This window comes from Nyctereutes procyonoides, unplaced genomic scaffold (genome assembly GCF_905146905.1).
Source record: "Nyctereutes procyonoides isolate TBG_1078 unplaced genomic scaffold, NYPRO_anot_genome, whole genome shotgun sequence".
Lineage (NCBI taxonomy): Eukaryota > Metazoa > Chordata > Mammalia > Carnivora > Canidae > Nyctereutes > Nyctereutes procyonoides.
In genome coordinates, this window is record NW_026575126.1 from 34,973,800 (window position 1) to 34,995,391 (window position 21,592).

The window sequence follows — 21,592 nt, forward strand, 5'->3', positions numbered from 1 at the left end:
TAAAAATATTTAAAAATACAGGCACCTGGTGGGCTCAGTGGTTGAGCATCTGCCTTTTGCTCAGGTCATGATCCCGGGGTTCTGGGACTGAGTCCCACATCAGGCTCCCCGCAGTGAGCTTGCTTCTCCCTCTGCCTATGTCTCTGCCTCTCTCTCTGTCTCTGATGAATAAATAAAATCTTCTTAAAATTTGTTAAAAAATTAATTTTCAATCAGACCTCTGACACTTCTGTGGAAAGGAGCTAAGAATTTCTGCAACTCCTTATCCCTACTCTCCTTCTCTATACCCCCACTGAGAAGGGTTCAAAGAACATAGATACTTCAGTTCTCTTACCTTTTCATATGAACCTCTAAGAATCTATTAACCTCCATGGAGAAGACAGTATGGAGGCATGGGAAAAATAACATATGTAACCAGATATGTATTAAATTATGTAATATAGTGATTATATTTCTAGTGATTATTATCTAATGTACTCCAAAATGAATTCCATACCCCATATACAGGAGGATCTTAAAGTTCTCTCCTTGAAAGTGGAATAATTTTATGAACATTTTTTTTTTTTACCATGAAGTTGCACTGGTCTATATCAAGAAATGCTTTTTCCTAGTTTTAAACTTAACACTAATGACCTGCTGTAATGTCTAGATTGTATGAAATTGAGCATTAAAGTAAACTGAAGAGACTGTGGCATACATTTAGAATTTCCCTCTGCAAAGGTAGGAAAACTGTGTACCTACTGAATATATACAAGTAATGGGATTTCTTTTTTTTTTCTAAAGCACTCAGTTCAACATATTTTTAATATAACTTACAATTTATATATTTTGCTGGGCTTTTTATTAATCAACTTTCACAATATATCCAGAATGGAAAGTCCCCCAGGTCCTGAATAAAAGAGACAAGAGACACACAAAAGTTAAGCAGTTGCCCAAGTAAAAAGTAAGTTAGTAGAACAACTTTATTTATTTTAGTAATCTCCACACCCAACATAGGGCTCGAGCTTACAACCCTGAGCTCAAGAGTCACACACTCCACCAACTGAGCCAGCAAGGTGCCCCAGTTGAACTTTAGAAAGAAATTTAAGAAACTAATTGTGGGATTCCCCCCTGGACCACACCACCTGCAAGTAAACTGGAACAAAAAACATTCTAAATTGAAAGTCACAGACACTGAGGAACAGGAATACTTTCAGGTGTCAAGAGGTCTTTATTGAAATAATAGCACAGTTACACTTCTAATACCCTTTCCACTTGTATACAATAGATTAAAAATGCTTGCTACACACAGTGCACAGACAGTTCAATAATTAGAACCAACTCAACTGCATTTAAAATAAATAGCCTATTTAATAATTTAAAGTAAAATTACTGTACAATATGAAAATAAAGATACATAAATGTTAGATCTACAATGCCATAGGAATAAAATCATTATTCTGCATTACACAAAACAGTGCAAGGAACAAATTCAAATAAGCTTTTGGAGTGCAAAGTTTAAATTTTTCCATTTTAAATTATCATGCAGACATAGCATTTCAAACCATGCTATAGTCTATGGCAACGTTTTTAATTTTTAAGAGGATAAATGCCAGCCAGTAAATTTACTGTACCATCAAGTGTTGCATCACATAACGCTGCTGCTCTGCTTCTACAGTACAGTTTAGAAGGGAGGTATCTCGTTGCATTCAAAACATTGAAATTAACAAGTTTCTGAAGCAAACATATTTATTTACCTTTTAAGCCTGAAGCAAAATAATGTGACAAAATAGTAATTCTATCCCTGGGTTTAAGAAAAAAAGAAAACGCCAATACCACGTAATGAACTAAGAAGCAGTTTTCCATCCATCTTTAAATTCCATAATAATCCTTAGTGAAAATAACCATGTAATTTTTGAGAGACATAGAAAATTCTGACCTCTAGCTGACAAGTGGTATAATATCATGGGACTGTGAGAAAAGTAATTTCTGAACACCTATGTTTAATCTGTGTAGAACTTGGTTGCATTACATGTAATAATATGCTTAAAGTATAGTTCAATTTCAGTGTGTATATAAAACTGTTATTTAGGCAAAGACCAAGGAATGCATTTAATACTAAACCGTAAACACATCGTCCACCTTGACTTGGAGTGCACACTGACAACGTAAGAGCTCTTCCGCAGACTTTGGCAACAAGACTACATACAGCAGGTCACAGCAGCACGAGCTCACATGGAAGACTGAAACCACTGCAGAATAACACCACCCAACAGTTCCTATCAAAGGGATACACGTTAAGAAGGGGCCTCCTCGTGCTAAGCCACTTTTCCGATCAGCTATGTTCTTCAAAATTGTTAATTTTCACAACTCAGTAGTCTTAAGTCTCTGTGCTTTCACTGCATAGATTGACACAGGGTATACTCTATCCATTGTAAGTCCAGAGGGTTACAGTTCTGTCTGCAGAGGATGACAGGAAGGAAAGATCCTGGGTGTGCCACCTGCACTGAATCACTTTGTCCTTGTGCTCCCCCACCACCATGATAGGAAGTTGTTTCGTGAGATCTCCTAAATTAAAAAGAGAGACACTGATTTACAATACAAAATAAGTATATGCATAGATTTCACAGACTTCCTGGTACCTGAAGGCATTACAGTATGCCAAGTCCTAAACTACATTAATACATTTAAAGGTTTAAACAGGGAAAAATTATTAAATACCTAATTATGTCAGTAGTATTCAGTAAAATATACACAGCAACACTGACATAGCTGCCACTGTCTCCTTGAAACTCTCTTAGCTTGACTTCTCCATGACTTTGGTGCCCCTGCACCCTGGTCTCCTTTGCTGGTTTGCTGTTCCTTTCCCAGGAGGCAGCCTTCAGAGTTCCCGTTTCCTTTACACCCACTTCCTATGAAATTGCATCTAGTACCATGGTATCATGGCCATTTGTATACTTATGACTCACACATTTCACCCCTAACCTTGACTTCTCACCTGAGCTCCAGACCACTGTCCAAATAGCTATTCAACATCTCACTTGACTGCCTGATAGTCATCCTAATTTGTTTAAACCAAACTCTTGACTTGCTTGCCCAAATCTGCTCCTCTTCTTCCTCCTATGTATCTTAATTAATGACACCATCTGGTTCCTCATGCCAAAAACCTAGGAGTCAGCACTCCCCTCACTCCCTAAATTTAAACTAAACATATAAAAATATATCCCAATTTCAGTCACTTATCACCCCACATTTACCACTCTAATCCAAGCTACCATCATTCCTCACCTGAACTGTTCCAATAGCCTCCTCACTGATATTTACACTTATAATCCATTCTCCCTACATAACTCGAAATTATCTTTTAAACAGATACCAATAGATATCAGATGACTCCCTATTTTGAATATTCCAAAGGATTCCCATTATGCTTTTTATAAATGTGTACAAAACCCTGCCGCTAGTTTCTTCTGTCTTTCCCTTCCTTAGTTCTCTAAGTCCCAGCCACATTAGCTTCTTGCAGTGTCATGACCATGCTGAATTCACTCCTGCCTCAGCACCTTTCCACTCGCTATGGTCTCCTCCTGGGGTCCTAACCTACCTTGTGCCTTTCTCATCACTCAAGTCTCTGCACAAATGGCACTTCCCTAGAGAGACCATCTCAAGCCTGCCTAAAATAGCCTTCACCACCCACACAGTCACTCTCTCACACCTTGCTGATTTCTTTTTTTTTTTTAATTTTTTTAATTTTTATTTATTTATGATAGTCACAGAGAGAGAAAGAGAGAGAGGCAGAGACATAGGCAGAGGGAGAAGCAGGCTCCATGCACCGGGAGCCCGATGTGGGATTCGATCGCGGGTCTCCAGGATCGCGCCCTGGGCCAAAGGCAGGCGCCAAACCGCTGCGCCACCCAGGGATCCCCCTTGCTGATTTCTTAATAGCATTTACCAATACTTGAAGTTACACCATTTATTGGTTTACTTTTTATTTACCTCCACAATGTAAGCTCAGTCAAGGAGGAAGTTACCTGTCTTATTCATCTCTCTGTCACTAGTTGATACAAAATAAATATTTGCTTACTAACTTATTAAAAATAAAACTAGATGCTTAAGAAATAATTATACAGATTATACATTAAGTTTTTAAAAGTAGAAGCAAATAGTACATAATGCATATTTTAACATCTATCATCATTGAACTCAAAATGATTCAGTGTATTAACTGTTGATTCTTTCAAATATTTTAGAAATACTTAACAAAATAACCTATTCACTTGATTTAACTATTTGTTATAATTCACATCAATACAGTACTAGTAATTTGTTCAGTAAATACTATAAAACTAAAATTTGAAAATGTTATAAAGTTGATTACACCAGATTAACAACAACAAAAAGATCCAAATAGCCATAAAAATCCTAGAAGAGAGCACAGGCAGTAATTTCTCTGACATTAGCAGTAGCAACATTTTTCTGGATATGTCTTCTTTTTTTTTTTATTTATTTTTTTATTTAAAAAATTTTTTTTAATTTTTATTTATTTATGATAGGCACACAGTGAGAGAGAGAGAGGCAGAGACACAGGCAGAGGGAGAAGCAGGCTCCATGCACCGGGAGCCCGACATGGGATTCGATCCCGGGTCTCCAGGATCGCGCCCTAGGCCAAAGGCAGGCGCTAAACCGCTGCGCCACCCAGGGATCCCTGGATATGTCTTCTAAGGCAAAGCAAATGAAAACAAAAACAAACTATTGGGAACTACAACAAAATAAAAAGCTTCTGCACAGAAAGAGAAACAATCAACAAAACAAAAACACAACCTATGGAATGGGAGATGATATTTGCAAATGACATATGTGATAAGGGGTCAGAATCCAAAATACCTAAAGAAGTTATACAACTGAACACTAAAAAAACAACCCAATTAAAAGTGGGCAGATGACATGAACTGACATGCCTCCAAAGAAGACATTCAGACAGCCAACAAACACATGAAAGGTGCTCAACATCACCCGGCATCAGGGAAATACAAATCAAAACCTTAATGAGATATTACCTCATACCTGTCAGAATGGTAAATTAAAAACACAAGAAACAACAAGTGTTGGTGAAGATTTGGAGAAAAAAGAAAGGAACCATCGTGCACTGTTAGTGGGAACACAAACTGGTACAGCCACTATGGAAAACAGTATGGAGGTTCCCCCAAAAATTAAAAATAAAACTACCATATGATCCAGTAATTCCATTATTGGGTATTTACCCAAAGAATACAAAAACAGTAATTCAAAAAAATATATATGCACCCTTATTTTTATTGTAGCATTATTTACAATAGCCATGATATGGAAGCAACCCAAATACCAATCAACAGATGAATAGATACATAAGATATGGTATAGACACACTTACACAACGGAATATTACTCAGCCAGGAAAAAGAATGAAATCTTGCCATTTGCAACAGCATGGATGGAGGGTATAATGCTAAGTGAAATCAGTCAGGGAAATACAAATGCCATATGATTTCACTTATTGTGGAATTTAAGAAATAAAACAAAGAAAAAAAAGAGAAATGAAAAACCAGACTCTTAGTTGTAGAGAACAAACTGATGGTTATCAGAGGGAAGATAGGTGAGGGGATGGGTGAAATAGATGAAGGAGATTAAGAGTACAACTATCTTGAAGAGCACCAGTTAATGCACAGAATTTTTGAATCATTATACTGTATACCTCAAACGAATACAACACTGTACATTATACTGAAATTTCAAAAATAAAGTTTTAAAAAAGTTGTATGTAGATTTAAAAAAGAGAGAGAGAGATCTGAAATAGGAGAGACCACAAACATAGAAAGAGGTCAATCTCCCTCACCTTGTAGGTCTGTCACCTTTATTTTCATATCATAGGATCCTGTCAGCAGGTAGTGAGCTCCAGGAGAGAATCGAACAGAGCGAACATCACTGGAATGAGGGTGATAACTTTGTACCATTCTTCCTCCTCTTATGTCATATAACATGCAGCTAGAATCTTCTTGTCCTGTGGCTAAGAGACGGCCACTGGGATCGACAGCTACAGAGGCCACTGCACTACCTGTATAGAAGAAAGAATACAAGTTTCATATGGAAAAATCAATATATCTATGATTGTGAACATAATCAACAGCTAATTTTGTTCATTATGTTCACTGAACCATACAGGAAAAAATTAATGTACCTTATCAAAACTGTTAAGGAAAAGTCCAACTTAGCATTCAACCAATAACAATTGCATCCTTTTTTAGAGACAAAGTATGAAGCAAGATCCTGTGAGAAATGAGAAAGTCCGTTTTTTGGTCACTTGAGGAACTCTCTGGAACACCGTTACTTATAGTACAATAGTGCAACAGATGAGCTACTTTTCCTAAGGCAGTGCTATCACTGCTGGGTAAGTATCCAGAATACTCCCATAACCAGCTTAAAGTCTAGTTAGGGAAACAAGAAATTAAAATAATAAAATATGTTTTAGGACACAGTGTAGGGAATGTATTTAGGCAACACACCAATAACTGCCAGTAGAAATCAGATGAAAATAAATGCCGAGTCCACATGCTGCAGCCCTAAATCTAGACCATACATTTTCAATGAGGGCAATAATGCCCCCCACCCAGGGGATGCAAAATGGTTCCCAGGAGATAAAAAAAAAAACTTAAATATTAACAATAGTTAATCCAAAGATGAACTACTCCACCCAACAAAATCTATTCCTAGTATTTAATTTCTCTGGTTAGGAAAAAATTTAATTTTGCTTTTCTCTTTGCGTGGGGGTAGGATGTTTGCAATAATGAAAATAAAATTGAAGAGCACTGCTCTGGGCATGGTAAAGAGTCTGCACTTTTTTTTTTAAAGATTTTATTTATTTATTCATGAGAGACAGAGAGGCAGAGACATAGGCAGAGGAAGAAGCAGGCTCCATGTAGGGAGCTTGATGCAGGACTCGATCCCGAGACTCCAGGATCATGCCCCGGGCAGAAGGCAGGTGCTAATAAACTGCTGAGCCACCCAGGTGTTCTTCTTTAAACCATGTTATACATTAACTTTGGCGACAATGCAAACTAAACTTTAACCAATCAATGATAATATACTCAAATATAAAAACAGAATTATACATGTGTGCGTACTCCAGAATCAACTTTGCTAGAATGAATCATATCTGGTTTGAATCAAAGTATAGAAAAAGATCCATGTAGAAACTAAAAAAAAAAACAATAGAACAGATCAAACTAGGAGCTAGTTCTTTGAAAAAAAAATGAGTAAAACCGATTAACTTCTAGCCAGCTTTATCAAGAAAAAAAAAAGAAAAAAGGAGTCAAATAAATAAAATCACAAATAAGAAAGGAGAAATAATAACCAACACTACAGAAATGCAAACAATTTTAAGAGAATATTATGAAAGACTATATGCCAACAATTGGACAACCTAGAAGAAATGGACAAATTTCTAGAAATGTAAACTACATTTTACATGAAAAGGAACAGGAAAAAATAGAAAATTTGAACAGACCAATAACCAGCAAAGAAACTGAATCAGTAATCAAAAAACTCCCAACAAACAAAAGTCCAGGACCAGATGACTCCACAGAACTCTATTTATTTACTTACTTAATGAAAGAATAAGTTAGGGGTTTTTTTCTTCTTCAAATTGTTATTTAAATTCCAGTTAGTTAACATACAGTGTACATTAGTTTCAACTACAGAATCTAGTGATTCATCACTTACCTATAACACCCAATGCTCATGACAAGTGCCCTCCTTAGTACCAATCACCCCTCTAGCCCATCCCCGCACCCACCTCCCATCTCATAACCCTAAGTCTGTTCTCTATAGTTAAGAGTCTGTTTCTGGGTTTGCCTCTCTCTCTCTCTCTTTTTTTTTTTTTTACATCTATATTCATCTATTTTGATTCTTAAATTTCTTATATGAGTGGATTTATATGGTATTTATTCTTCTCTGACTACTTATTTCACTTAGCATAATATTTTCTAGTTCCATCCACATTGTTGCAAATGGCAAGATTTCATTTTTTAATGGCTGAATAATATGCCATTGTATATATGTACATCTTGTTTATCCATTCAGTCAATGGACATTTGGGCTCTTTCCATATTTTGACTATTGTTGATAGTTCTGCTATAAGCACTGGTGTGCATGTATCCCTTTGAATCCATATTTTTGTATCCTTTGGGTAAATACCTAGCAGTGCAACATTTAAAGAAGAGTTAGGACCTATTCTCAAACTATTCCAAAAAACAGAAAAAGGAAGGGAAAACTTCCAAAAATTCATTCTATGAGGCCAGCATTATCCTGATACTAAAACCAGACAGACACCACTAAAAAAGAGAACTACAGGCCAATATCCCTGATGAACAAAGATGCAAAAGTCCTCAACAAAATACTAGCAAACTGAATCCAATACATTAAAAAAATCATTCACCACAACCAAGGGGGTTTTATTCCTGGGTTGCAAGTGTGGTTCAATTTTCATAAATCCATTTGATCTGATACATTGTATCAATAGGAGAAAGGAGAAGAACCATAATATGATCATTTCAATGGACACAGAAAAAGCATCTGACAAAGTACAACACCCATTCATGATAAAAACCCTCAACAAAGTAGGTTTAGAAAGAACATACTTCAACATAATAAGGGCCATTTACGAAAAATCTACAGCTAACATCATCCTTAATGGGGAAAAACTGAGAGGTTTTCCTCTAAGGTCAGGAACAAGGCAAGGATGTTCACTCTTACCACTTACCACTTTTATTCAACATAGTACTGGAAGTCCTATCCATAGCAGACAACAGAAAGAAATAAAGACATCCAAATCATTAAGGAAGACATATATCTATATAAAAGATATAGATTTTTTTTAAAAACTCCAAAAACCTGCTAGAACTAATAAACAGATTTAACAAAATCAATGTACAGAAATCTGTTGCATTTCTATACACCAATGATGAAGCAGCAGAAAGAGAAATTAAATCTATCAAAGAGGTGAAAGATCTGTGCTCTGAAAACTATAAAACACTGATAAAAGAAACTGAAGAGGACACAAAGAAATGAAAAGACATTCCATGCTTAAGGATTGGAAGGACAAATATTGTTTGTTTTTTTTTTAAAAAAGATTTATTTTTTTATTCATTCAGAGAGAGCGAAGAGAGAGGCAGAGACAAAGGCAGAGGGAGAAGCAGGCTCCACGCAGGAAGCCCGATGTGGGACTCTATCCTGGGTCTCCAGGATCACACCCCAGGCTGCAGGCGGCGCTAAACCGCTGTGCCACCGGGGCTACAACAGATTATGATATATACAAACTTCTTGATTATACTAACAGATTTTGTATAGAAGAATAAATAAGAAACTAGTCCCTTAGGGAAAGACACCAAAGAATAGGAGTGACTTCAAAGAAATTGACTTTGTTCAATTTCAATTTCTCTGCTGCATATTTATTTAAAAAAATTTTTTTAAGGTAGGAGGGTTTTTTTTTTTTAAAGATTTTATTTATTTATTCATGAGAGACACAGAGAGGAAGAGAGGCAGAGACAGAAGCAGGCGGAGAAGCACCCCCCCCCCCCCAAGGAGCCCGATGTGGGACTCAATCCCGAATCCCAGGATCATGCCCTGAGCCAAAGGCAGACACTCAACCACTGAGCCATCCAGGTGTCCCCAAAGGTATAAGTTCTAAAACAGCCCTGCCAACGTAATAATTGGGGCATTATACTTAATCTCCCTGGGCCTCAGTTTCCTAAGCTGAATTTTATTTTTACAAAGAAAGTAACAGATGAAAAGTATTTTGAAAGAATTTAAGATAATCAATAAAATACCATGCATTTATTTTACTATTTGTTCCTGTTTTTTTTTTTTTTTAACATATGTGTTGCAGGGGAGACGAAGTAAGTGCATTTTATAAAGTTTCTTTCTCACATAAATTCATTTAAATTCCAGAAAAACCTACCAGTTCCATGGAATGTTGTCCCAACAACACGAACACAGCTTGGTACTCGAAGATCCCAAAATCTAACAGTCTTATCTTGGGAACCAGATGCAATCATCCAGCCACTCCAAGTATAAAGTGCTAAAATATGCCCTATAAAAGATCATATACTCAGTTATTACTGTGGAACAGTGCTCTTCCTAAACACATTCAAAGCTAGGTACTCCTTACATGTGATGATCTGGTTAATCAAGTATACTAGCTGGTAGAGATTTTCCACATATATCAAATACATCGGCAATTTTCAAAAAACTAAAATTCAGTAAAATGCACAATGCGAAAACCATACTAAACAATCTTTTTTGTGATTCAGTATTTCAGGATATCGTAATTAGTACTGAAAAAAATATTATCATTTGAAATCATGGCAAATGATGGCAAAGCACTGGATCATGGGGTTAGAACAGTGGCTTTGCAAGAGACAGAACTGAGGTTGTATCTCAGTTCTGCCATGTTTAGCTATAAGATACTGGCCAAGCCTTACCTTTTCAAATTTCATTTCATGTGTAAGATACAGATAAAACTTCATGCCTTAAAAGGTTGTAGTGAGGATTAAATTAAGGAATTATGTGTATAAGCAAAGGATTTAGCATACCAGGGAAATGTTACTTATCATTACTATGTTGTACCCAAGTTTGTCCCAATTTAAATTTTTATTTATTTATTTATTTTAATTTTTTAATTTATTTATGATAGTCCCACAGAGAGAGAGAGAGAGAGAGAGAGAGAGGCAGAGACACAGGCAGAGGGAGAAGCAGGCTCCATGCACCGGGAGCCTGACGTGGGATTCGATCCCGGGTCTCCAGGATCGCGCCCTGGGCCAAAGGCAGGCGCCAAACCACTGCGCCACCCAGGGATCCCCCAATTTAAATTTTTAAAATAAAAATTTCCTGTCTTGAAGAAGTCCCTTTTTTTTTTAGATTTTATTTATTTATTCATGAGAAACACAGAGATAGAGATAGAGAGAGACAGAGAGAGAGAGAGTGCACGTGCGCAAGAGCGGCAGAGGGAGAAGCAGGCTCCATGCAGGGAGCCCAACGCAGGACTCGATCCCAGGTCTCCAGGATCAGGCCCTGGGCTGAAGGGAGCACTAAACCGCTGAGCCACCCGGGCTGCCTGAAGAAGTCCCTTTTGATAAAATATACCCCATTACTGAAAATGTAGTGGTGGGGGGGAAGCACAGGCTGAACAAAAATATAAGTAGCATCTGGGACTATTGTATACCTGTATGTCCACTCAGAGCATGCAGGCCCTGTCCTCTTTGACAATCAGTTGTATAAATGTTACAATCCCCTGCTCCAGCACTTATCAAAATGGCTCCACCACTTTCTGGGCCTTCCATAAATGCCAAGTCTCTAATTGTCCCATCATGCATACTAAATTCCAGATCCGGTCCTGAAACAACAATAAGAATTAAAAAAAAAAGATGCTGCTCAACTTACTGTGATAATTTAAGACTGCCAAACTGTCTCAAAACTAAGCAAGAATAATGGAAGAGATGTGGTTTACATTTTCATTTAGGGATTAATACTATAATCAATCTCACTTTCCTGAGCAAAGAACTTTAAGAAATCAAAATACTGGTTCAGTTATCATCATCCCTAAAACAAAGCTATGGAGTTACCTTCTCTTTTATCCCAAAGAAAATGAAAGAGAAGACAGGTACTCTCTGGAACATATTCATTAATGCATTGCTGGTAGTTGAATGCAACTAAGCAATTATAATATAAAAAACTCTTAAGACTATACTCTTAGATTAAATTGAAAGTAATACAGAGACATATCAAAGATACAACATAGAACATTAAGAATACATTGGTTAGCCACTGCTTACATACTTGGGACCTACCTGTTGCATTACAAGTCTCTGCATTGAAGGGCAGCACTTTGACATATTTGTCATTTGATCCTGTTGCTAATAGCTGTCCACAAGGACTCCAGGCCACACAGTAAATGGATCCTTTATGATGCTTATTCCTTTTAAAACGTACCACTGGCTGCTTAGGGATGTCACATGCACTAAAAAGAAAAATTACAGAAAGACATTTCAATTTCTTGCATGCTTAAATTAATGAAGTTCTGTATTATAGTTGTTCTTGAGGGAGGGAACAAAAAAGTATCAGACAACATGTCAATAATAATTAAAAATTCATGGAAAGAATTTAAAGCATATTTAAAACCCAAAAGTAGGGCACATAGGTGGCTCAGTTAGTTAAGCATCTGCCTTCGGCTCAGGTCATGATCCCAGGGTCCTAGGATTGAGCCTCACATCAGGCTCTGTGTTGAGACTGCTGCTTCTTCTCCTTTTCCCTCTCACACTCCCCCTGCTTGTGTCTCTGTCAAATAAATAAATAAAAATCTTTAAAATCTTTAAATCTGGGATCCCCGGGCGGCTCAGCAGTTTGGTGCCTGCCTTTGGCCCAGGGCATGATCCTGGGATCAAGTCCTGTATCGGACTCCCTGCGTGGAGCCTGCTTCTCCCTCTGCCTGTGTCTCTGCCTCTCTCTCTCTCTCTCTGTGTCCCTCATGAGTGAATAAATAAATCATAAATAAATAAATATAAATAAATTCTTTTAAAAAATAAATTTTAAAAATCCAGAAGTAAAATTATGAACTATTATTAGACTAACCTCTTATTTCAGATCACATAGCAAACAAGACCTTTTTTTTTTTTAAGATTTTATTTATCTGTTTGACAGAGAGAGAAAATGAGCACACAAGCAGGAGGAGCATCAGGGAGAGGAGAGGAAGAAGCAGGGTCCCCATGAAGCAGGGAACCCAATGCAGGGCTTGATCCCAGGACCCTGGATCATGACCTGAACCAAAGGCAGATGCTTAACTGGCTAAGCCACCCAGGCACCTCAAAATTATTTTTTAAAGAAGTCTCCAGGGATCCCTGGGTGGCGCAGCGGTTTGGCGCCTGCTTTTGGCCCAGGGTGCGATCCTGGCGACCCGGGATCGAATCCCACGTCGGGCTCCCGGTGCATGGAGCCTGCTTCTCCCTCTGCCTGTGTCTCTGCCTCTCTCTCTCTCTCTCTCTCTCTCTCTCTCTCTCTCTCTCTGACTATCATAAATAAATAAAAAAAAAATAAAGAAGTCTCCATTTCACATATTTTTCCTGGATTTTAACTCAGAAACCTAGAAGAAAGAGCTTCTAATCCTTCCAAATTCAAAAAGTTCAAAAAAACATTTACTAAATACGTAAGATGAGCAACTAATTAGGGCTGAGGGAAGGCAAGAGATGAATAAAAAATAAGAGGCAAGAATTCTTTCTAGAGTTTAAAATCTGGCAAGGGTTGATATTCTGACTATCTGCATACAATAAGGCAGGTAGGTATAAATGTTCTGGGTCCAGTACAAAGTACTTAGGGCTTAACAGACAGGGATAATTTTTACAGTATTCTGATGATGGCAGAAGAATAGTTCTAGTGAAGATAAAATATTGTAGGGAAAGTGCCAGCTGAATGTGCAGTACAGGAAACAGACTGTGGGGTAGCAGGAAGAAGCCCAGGGCTTCCAGAATGGAAACTAAGCAGATGGACACCATAGTAGGTGAAGAGCTCCAGGCATGGCTGTAGAAGGTCCTGAATGCCATGTTCCTCAGGAGTTTGGCCTTTAGTGGAGTCAAATATTGGTTTAATAGAGTAATAGTATCTTATCTGCATCTTAAAACACAGACTAATATTAGGGTACTAAAAATTTTATTAGGTATCATGATAACACTAGATCTATATAAGAAAATGTATATGTTTTTGGAGATTCATCCTAAATGGTGAAATAATATATCTAGGATTTATATCTAGGAAATACTTTAGCAAACAAATAAAAAGATGAAGCAAATAAGACAAAAATCTTGACAATTACTGCATTTCAGCGTACTAATCTCTATTTTTGTACACGTTCAAAAAGTTTCATAATTAAAAACAGAAAAAGAAGACTGATTAATTGCCAATACCTAGAAGGTGCTTAATATTCATCTAGAAAATAGATCAAAAGATTCCCTTTTCAGTTGCCTATTTAGTTCATGGCCTAATCAAAACATTTTATGACAAAAATTTATAAAATTAACCTGTGGGCGACCACAGATTAGCTGGAGTAACTGAACCAAACCAGGCCCGGACTTGCATCCCTCATTCATTCAAAAGGCTCGGGAGCCTAAAGGGTAAATAGTTGGTTGATGATTGAGAAAGGGCTTGAGCAATGGTTCTCAGGGCTCGCTTGTATGTCACCCACATAACACAACAGATACAACTTATTCTGGCCTGGTCATAAATGTAAATAAGGGTCTGTGCTGTCCTTGCTGGTCTGTTTACCGTATCTAATATTCCTTTGAAGTATACACATCTGGAGCAACAAGCTTATCTATTTACCAAGGTCTTCTGGCACCCGTGAGTCTGTCTTGCATGCTGAGAAAGGGAAACTTTGTGGAGGGTTTCACAAACATGCTAAAAATAGACACCTTCTTAGCTTTGTTTTACTCATACTATAAAATGTTGTAAAACCTTGAATAAAGCTGACACTACTTGGACATCATCCACTGTGTCCTGCCTGTCCCCATCTCTTTACTTTTATTTTCCTCATCCCCTTATCCTCAGGACCCTAATCGTATTGCCACCCCACGCGCAACATTAACCAATGATTCTTAAGTATATTTCTTAAGCACTGAAAATAAAAGTTTAAAAGCTTCATAAAAAGAAAAGGAATAAAAATGAAACACTAATGAATGGCAATCCTGAAAAAGGAACCAATATAGCTAAATTAAAAACTAAAGCAAGAATGACAGTACAAACCATCTATCCTTACCTTGGATCAATTACTTCTGGATAGGCACATACTCTCAGAGTTTTTGAATTTGAACCTACAGCATATAAGCCACCACCTGGATGAAAAGCTACTGCTCTAACAGCTTGTGTGTCTTCTAGGGTATTAATACAAACAAATTGCTTTTTTGATTTGTCATCCTGTAGAAAGAATAAATATAAAAGTCATCCTATGAAAAAAAATGAATTTGAAAAAATTCATCTTTAGCCCATTTTAAACTCATTTGAACTCTATTATTCACTTTACATTCACTATCTACAATCACATATGCTTTTAAATGGCAAATTCAAGTTAACCCAGCTTTTCTATTTTTGCCGCCCATTGCTAAACTAAGTTCAGAGAACTCATAAATGTTCACATTTTTCTTTGCTTACTATGACAAAACATAAGAATATGCATTCTCATATTTATCTTTAACTATCAAGAAAAAAATAGCTCACATATATAATTCTTATAAAATTAACAGAATGTCATTTGTGTTTCTAAAAGTAGGAAGAAAAGACTATAACTCAACCCACTTGGGTGGGGGGATAGTTTACCATTATCTCCAGCAATGAATACTTTAATATTTCAAACTGAAATTGTAAAATACCCTTTTAAAATTGTAAAAGTGATTTTAATCAGACCATTTAATTTAAATCTCATTTTTATTTTAAACTGTCAACCTGTCTGTCCTATTCTGAAAAAGGCAAGTCGAAGAAGTTCTATATAAAAGCTTTTGTGACTCTTGCTATTAGAATCTATTGGAAACTACTATGCTACCATGACAATGGACTGGACCTGGAACAGGGACCTCGAGACTCGGTGTGGTCAATAGATCTATCCAAATCCTGCCTTTGGGAAGTATAAGTGTCAAGTACACACAAAGGCAAATGACTTCAGCTCTAGGACCCACAGTGCCTACATCAATGAAGAGATTATGCTTGTCCCTACACAAACTTTTATGTATTCATACAATAAATACATCCTCATGGGGGAATTGGGGGGAAATCTGATAGGTCATACTATGTCTAATTTATGTAACTGAATTCTTATTCATTTGAAATTATTTGATTAGAAATGCTACATTTCCGGGGGATCCCTGGGTGGCTCAGCGGTTTGGCGCCTGCCTTTGTCCCAGGGCGCGATCCTGGAGTCCCGGGATCGAGTCCCACGTCAGGCTCCCGGCATGGAGCCTGCTTCTCCTTCCTCCTTTGTCTCTGCCTCTCTCTCTATGTCTATCATAAATAAATAAATCTTTAAAAAAAAAAAAGAAAGAAATGCTACATTTCCCATTAAGCCACATATAAGAAATGTGACTGCCAAATGAACAGCATTGGTAGATAAAAGAAAAATAGAGAGGAATGACTAAGTGCCCTATAGCATAATATAATAATTACTAAGGGTTGCTTTGGAACAGATGTGGCAGTCACCAATCAACTTTATTTGTTGTTCTTCAGTGTGTTTAAATTTTTTTAAAAACTTCTTGCTATTTTTAAAATCAACATAAAAATCTACACTCCTACAATTTATTGAAAATCAAAAGAACTGAAAACACTAGATAAGTATATTTCTTTGTGCAAAGGACAAATATTTTTATGTGCTTATCACAATAGTCAATTTCATTCGTTTATGTTACCTATTTGGCTTTATAACCATCTGAAATAATGGCTTTGTTTATAGGGTAAAAATTGAACTAAAGAAAATAAGATAGAATGAAGCTGAAGTTTAGGGAAGGATGTTTGGTTCTAAAGAAAAAAAAAAAAAAAAAAGAGCTGCACTGATGAGAAGCCCAAAGGAAAAACCAATAATATCTGAACAAATTAACCATAGGGTTCAGAGACTAGTGCTCAACTCATGAGGCAAGATTGCTACTAGGCCATTAAAATGAATACTTTCAAATGTTTTCTGAGACTTCTTCGCTTATCCAGTGAAAGCTCAACTACCTTGAGACAAATAATATCATTAAAAATAATGATTATTTCTAAAAATGGTTCTTTCTATGAATTGAGAATTCTTAGCAAAATCTGCAAGTATAAATAAAAATAATGATGAAACCTCCTTCCTTAAAGTATTACCTCTTCCCCTCTTGATCTTGACAGATTCCCTGAAGAATCTCCAAGAGCTGGCTTACTGACCGAATGTTCTGATGAGCTGTGTGAACAGAAATTCAAATAAAGTTTACTCTGAATATAAAACAGAAACTAAGTTTATCCTTTCAATCTCTAATATTGATTTTTTTTTTTTGGCAAATGACCCACACTAACCCCAGTCAAAGTAACTCTCTGATGCCATTTATTAAGAGGCTCTGGGATTCAGTGACGCCAAGCGTAGTTGTAAGAAGGGAGAAGCCATTCTGGAAAGGAGATGAAGTTAAGGTCCACAAGTTTTTTTTTTTAAATTTATTTATGATAGTCACACGGAGAGAGAAAGAGAGGCAGAGACATAGGCAGAGGGAGAAGCAGGCTCCATGCACTGGGAGCCCGACATGGGATTCAATCCCGGGTCTCTAGGATCGCGCCCTAGGCCAAAGGCAGGCGCCAAACCGCTGCGCCACCCAGGGATCCCGGTCCACAAGTTTTATAGTAAGATGTCAAGTAGCTTTCACCTGCTGAGTTCTAGAAGCCTGGATGCTATGGTTAAATGTTACCCCAGGCAGGAACTTGGATTGCTCTTTAGGAAAATTATCCGGCCCAAGAGAAAAGACTAATAGAAACTGACAGTTGAGAGTCTTCAATAAAACCGTGTTTCCCCTTAATCACTTTTTGTCATGTAGACAAATCCATATATATACATAGGCTTCCTTCCAATTTTTTTTTTCCCTTTATACCTCACTCTTCACAGATAGTAAGGATTTCCAGATATTTGAAGAAAGCTTCCCAGATAAAAGCCAGAGACTAAAACAAACAGAAAAAGCAGGGCAACTGGGTGGCTCAGTTGGTTAAGTGTCTGACTTTGGATCAGGTCATGATCTTAGAGACTTGGGATCAAGCCTGGGATCAAGCCTGAGTCAGACTCTGCACTCAGTGGGGAGTCTGCTTCTCCCTCTGCCCTTCCCTCTGCATGTGCTCTCTCTCAAATAAATAAGTAAAATCTTAAAAAGATAATAAAACAGAAAAAGGAATTTGATTTGTATTTCTCTGATAATGAGTGATGTTGAGCAATTTTTCATGTATTTGTTTTTGTTGGCCATCTGTATGTCTTTGCAAAAATGTATATGTATATCTTCTGCCCATTTTTTAACTGGATATTTGTTTTTGGGATGTTGAGTTTTGTAAGTCCTTTACATATTTTGGATACTAACCCTTTATCAGATATGTCTTTTGCAAAGATCTTCTCCCATTCCAAAGGTTCCTTTTTAGTTTTGTTGATTGTTTCCTTGACCGTGCAGAAGCTTTTTATTTTGATGAAGTCCCAATGGTTTATTTTTGCTCTTGTCTCTCTTACCTCAGGAGACACATATAGTAGGAGGTTGCTACAGGAGATATCAAAGAGGTTGCTGCCTGTGTTCTCCTCTAGGATTCTAACGGTTTCCTGTCTCACATTTAGGTCTTTAATCCATTTTTACTTTATTTTTGCATATAGTATAAGAAACTGGTCCAGTTTCATTTTTTTGCATGTTGCCATCCAACCTTCCCGACACTATGTTAAAGAGACTGTCCTTTTCCCATTGGTTAATCTTTCCTGCTTTGTCAAAAATTAACTGACTATACAGTTGTGGGTTCATTTTTAGGTTTTCTATCCTGTTCTATTGATCTATGTGTCTATTTGTTGGTACCATGCTGTTTTGATCACTATGGCTTTGTAATACAACAAATTAAAACTACACTGAGATATCACCTCACACCTGTCAGAATGGCTAAAATCAACAACTCAAGAAACAACAGGTGTTGACTAGGCTGTAGAGAAAGGAGAACCCCCTTGCACTATTGGTGGGAATGCAAACTGTGCAGCCACTCTGGAAAACAGTATAGAGGTTCCTCAAAAAGTTAAAGATAGAACTACCCTACAATACAGCAATTGCACTGATAGGCATTACCCAAAGAATACAAAAACACTAATTCAAAGGGATACATGTATATAAAATGATACGTTTACAGCATCATTATTTACAATAGCCAAATTATGGAAGCAGCCCAGGTGTCCATTGATTTATGAATGGATAAAGAAAATGTGGTATATACACACACAATGGAATGTTATTCAACCATAAAAAAGAATGAGATCTTGTCATTTGCAATGGCATGGATGGAGTTAGAGTATGATGCTAAGTGAAAAAAGTCAGAGAAGGACAAATATCACATGATTTCACTCATATGTGGAATTTAAGAAACAAAACAAGCAAAGGGAAAAAAAAAGAGCGTGAGGCAAAGCAAGGAAAAGACTCTTAACTATAGAGAACAAACTGATGGTTACCAGAGGGCAGGTGGGTGAGGGATGCATGAAATAGGTGATGGGAATCAAGGGGGGCACTTGCTATGATGAGTCCCAGGTGTTGCATGTAAGTGCTGAAACACTAAATTATACAACTGAAACTAAAATTATACTGTATGTTAACTAACTGTAATTTTTTTAAAGATTTATTTATTTATGATAGACATAGAGAGAGACAGAAAGAGAGAGAGAGAGGCAGAGACACAGGAGGAGGGAGAAGCAGGCTCCATGCCAGGAGCCTGATGTGGGACTCGATCCCGGGACTCCAGGATCGCGCCCTGGGCCAAAGGCAGGCGCTAAACCGCTGAGCCACCCAGGGATCCCAACTAACTGTAATTTAAATAAAAAAGTTAGGGATGCCTGGGTGGCTTAGCAGTCAAGCATCTGCCTTTGGCTCAGGGCATGATCCTGAAGACCCGGGATCAAGTCCCATGTTAGGCTTCCTGCATGGAGCCTGCTTCTCCCTCTGCCTATGTCTCTGCCTGCCTCTCTCTGTGTCTTTCACGAATAAATAAATAAATAAAATCTTTAAAAATAAATAAATATTTAAAAAGGGGGGATTTGGAAAGAGAGAGGTATTTCAGAAAACAAAACCTACAAAAACAATTTAAATTCTGAGAGATGTAAGAGGAAAAAAGAAATCCAAGAAACAAAAATGAGATCTACAAAAAAAATTATTTTAAGGAAAACTTTTTTTTTTTTTTTTAAAGTAAGAGATCAGTTTATGGTTAACTGTATGGGACAGACCGGGAAGGTACCAGGGCCCATAGTAATGAGCTTTCTAGGAATAGACTGACAGACTTACAAGTAAACAGAGGGGCAGGGAAACAAAGACAAATGGCTGAGAGACCCAGGCCCAGCCTTGGTGGCTGTACCTGGGCCCTAGTTCCAGTTCTGCCCTGGGAACCTGGGGGATGAGCAGGACCTACAGGTGCCTCAGTTCTTGTAAGGTTCCCATCTCCTCACTCCCTCCTGTCCCCTACCAGCAGGCTGGGACTTTTCACATGTGGTGTATTTCCAGGGCTAGGGAATAGCTGGTCTGGGGGTGCAAAGGCAGAGGCCTGGGTAGTACGGGGTTAGCAGCAGCACTGGGTGGAACTTAGAAAATAACAATATGGTAGGAAACAACCAACATAAAATGGAGATGAGGAAATTGCTAACTAAAAAATATTTTTTTAAGTTCAAAGAACTTGTTTCTAGCCTAAAAGGTCTCATTGTTACCTAGCAGAATAGAAGGAAAAGAAACTTATTCTGATGTATATCATGAAATTTTTAGAACATCATGGAAAAGAAAGTCCTAAAAAATTCCAGATGGAAAAAGCAGCAGTCTTCATAGAGAGGATCTGGTCACAATGGCATCAGATTTCTTAATAAGAACACTGAAACATGTAGCAATTCCTTTGAAACTCTAACTAATGATTTCCATCCTGGCCCTCTATACTCAGCTATACTAACAAATCAAATGGGAAATATTTAGACATGGAAAGTCTCAGAAACTTTACCTCTAATGTGCCCATTTTCAGGAAGCTACAGGAGATCCTGAAAACAAGAGATCCAATACAGAGAGGAGACAAAGGAAATTCCCAGAAGGAGAATGAAGGCAAGTCTCAGGACTCACGTCTGAATAAAACGGCCTAGAGGTAATGAATATAAAGTGAAGCAAGAGTGATCCTGCAGAATGTCTCCCATGGGGGATAAAATGGAAAAGAGACAACTATCAACAGAGTGTTTAATGAGAGGTACTAAGAAAATTAAGCATGTTCGCACACTAAAACTAAGGAAATTAATGTCTCCATGAAAAACAAAAGTTGTATAAAAAGGAAACATAATCATATTACACAACTCAGATATAAGTAACATTTACATGGCCATTGTAATGTTAACACTGAATGCTGATTTTAACAAAATGATACATATTGGAAAGAAAGAATAGACAATGTGAATGTATTGTGGGTGAATAGTATGGTAGCTAAGTCTAAAATTGGTAGGGAACGGACATAATAAAAATAGTAACAGAAGCATGTTATTCAGAAATGTGGAGATATAAAGCACAAGAAATAGCTAAGTGGATTAAAAATGACAGAAATAGAAATCATAGACAAAGATGGGTAAGAAAGCTTTTAAGTGCTGTTTCATTTATGTGACTTTAATTTTTAAAAAATCAATTTTAAAATTTGAGTTCTAGTTTTGGGAGTGCAAAAATACAGTTATAGAAACTGTAATAAGGAAGTAAGTATTAGATAAACTTAAGCTCTTAAATATAAAACTATAATTTTTGATACAAAATTTATAAAGCTAATTTCTGTAAGCAGCCAAAGGCCAGAAGCAAGTTATGCACTCTCAAAGATGTTT

At 37.2% G+C, this 21,592-nt stretch overlaps 1 protein-coding gene across 4 annotated transcripts in view; it reads right to left on the reverse strand.

The window, feature by feature from the left end:
* Positions 1-1,190: 1,190 nt before the first annotated feature.
* WDR47 (WD repeat domain 47) overlaps positions 1,191-21,592 on the reverse strand; it is a 63,989-nt gene continuing 43,587 nt past the window's right edge. For all 4 annotated transcript variants that reach the window (XM_055339593.1, XM_055339592.1, XM_055339591.1 and 1 more), the window contains 7 exons: positions 16,885-16,960; positions 14,810-14,967; positions 11,856-12,025; positions 11,231-11,401; positions 9,964-10,099; positions 5,849-6,063; positions 1,191-2,547 (listed from right to left, as the gene is read on the reverse strand). In XM_055339593.1, the coding sequence (XP_055195568.1) occupies positions 2,405-2,547; positions 5,849-6,063; positions 9,964-10,099; positions 11,231-11,401; positions 11,856-12,025; positions 14,810-14,967; positions 16,885-16,960 (1,069 nt within the window). In that variant the 3' untranslated portion in view covers positions 1,191-2,404. The remainder of the gene's footprint in view (positions 2,548-5,848; positions 6,064-9,963; positions 10,100-11,230; positions 11,402-11,855; positions 12,026-14,809; positions 14,968-16,884; positions 16,961-21,592) is intronic.